The 1,041-nt window shown below is 48.7% G+C and overlaps 1 protein-coding gene across 1 annotated transcript in view; it reads left to right on the forward strand.

Annotated features, from left to right (window-relative positions):
- Window positions 1-832, forward strand: part of SMAD4 (SMAD family member 4) — a gene marked incomplete at its 3' end in the record, with an annotated part of 4,846 nt that extends 4,014 nt beyond the window's left edge. Inside the window, exons 7-8 of the mRNA XM_010130891.1 lie at window positions 374-424; window positions 649-832. Coding sequence (XP_010129193.1) covers window positions 374-424; window positions 649-832 — 235 coding nt within the window. The remainder of the gene's footprint in view (window positions 1-373; window positions 425-648) is intronic.
- Between the last annotated feature and the right edge of the window lie 209 nt (window positions 833-1,041).

Here is a 1,041-nt window from a genome sequence, read left to right on the forward strand (position 1 = left end):
GAGCGGTTTCAGACAGATTTATATCACATGCCTCCACGATAACTCTCTCCCTGCCCGATGCGGGGAAGATGTGGAGCCTGAGTCCTGTTTCTATTCCATCTCCATGCTACATCTGGTTTCCCCTCCCTCCTGGAGCTACCTCTGGCTTGGGCAGCTTTTCCTCCTGGGGTACTGATGCAGCTCTTTGCTTCTCAATTTCCAGAAAACTTGGAAGAGCGCTAATTCTCCTGTGGGCACTTTTCTCCCTCCTCGGATTGGTTCAGAAATTACCGCAGTTTATAACATCCAGCATCCTCACAAGCCTTTTTTTCATAGGAAAAGAGTCAAACTTTGTTTTTTCCTTGTGTAAAACAAACTGTGTTTTCTTTTCAAGGGCCAGTTCACAATGAACTCGCATTCCAGCCTCCCATATCAAATCACCCGGGTGAGTAAAATCCAACCTAGCAACTTCAGGTTGAGGCTGATGTTTTGATTTTTTTTGTACCAAGTTCTCTGAAATTTGTGGGATTTATGGATTCCAAAGGGGGAGGAAAGAAGCAGAGGAACCATTCTGACATGCAAACGCAGTCACAGATTTAACTGCTCGTCTGGAAGGGGGTTTTGGAGGGGTTTGTGCCTTTCAGGCAGTTAATAGTGGATATTCTTCAGCTCCAGAATATTGGTGTTCAATCGCGTATTTTGAAATGGACGTGCAAGTCGGGGAGACATTTAAGGTCCCTTCGAGCTGTCCAATTGTTACCGTTGATGGCTATGTGGATCCTTCCGGAGGAGACCGCTTCTGCCTGGGCCAGCTCTCCAACGTGCACAGAACAGAAGCCATCGAGAGAGCGAGGTATTCCGCAGATCCCGTGTTGGCATTGCAGTGTGGCTTTATATAGGGGCGCTGGAGTGACTTGGTGCGCTGCAGCGCTAGTGGGATATCGCACTCCTGAACAGAACCACATGTGTTCGGTGTTGCGGCACTGTCTCGTCTGTGAGCCCCGTGATTGCTGCTCAGATATCAGGGCTCCTCTGTTTTGTGCTTCCCATAGAGCCAGGCCT

The sequence above is a fragment of the Buceros rhinoceros genome, unplaced genomic scaffold (assembly GCF_000710305.1).
Source record: "Buceros rhinoceros silvestris isolate BGI_N320 unplaced genomic scaffold, ASM71030v1 scaffold42700, whole genome shotgun sequence".
Taxonomy (NCBI): domain Eukaryota; kingdom Metazoa; phylum Chordata; class Aves; order Bucerotiformes; family Bucerotidae; genus Buceros; species Buceros rhinoceros.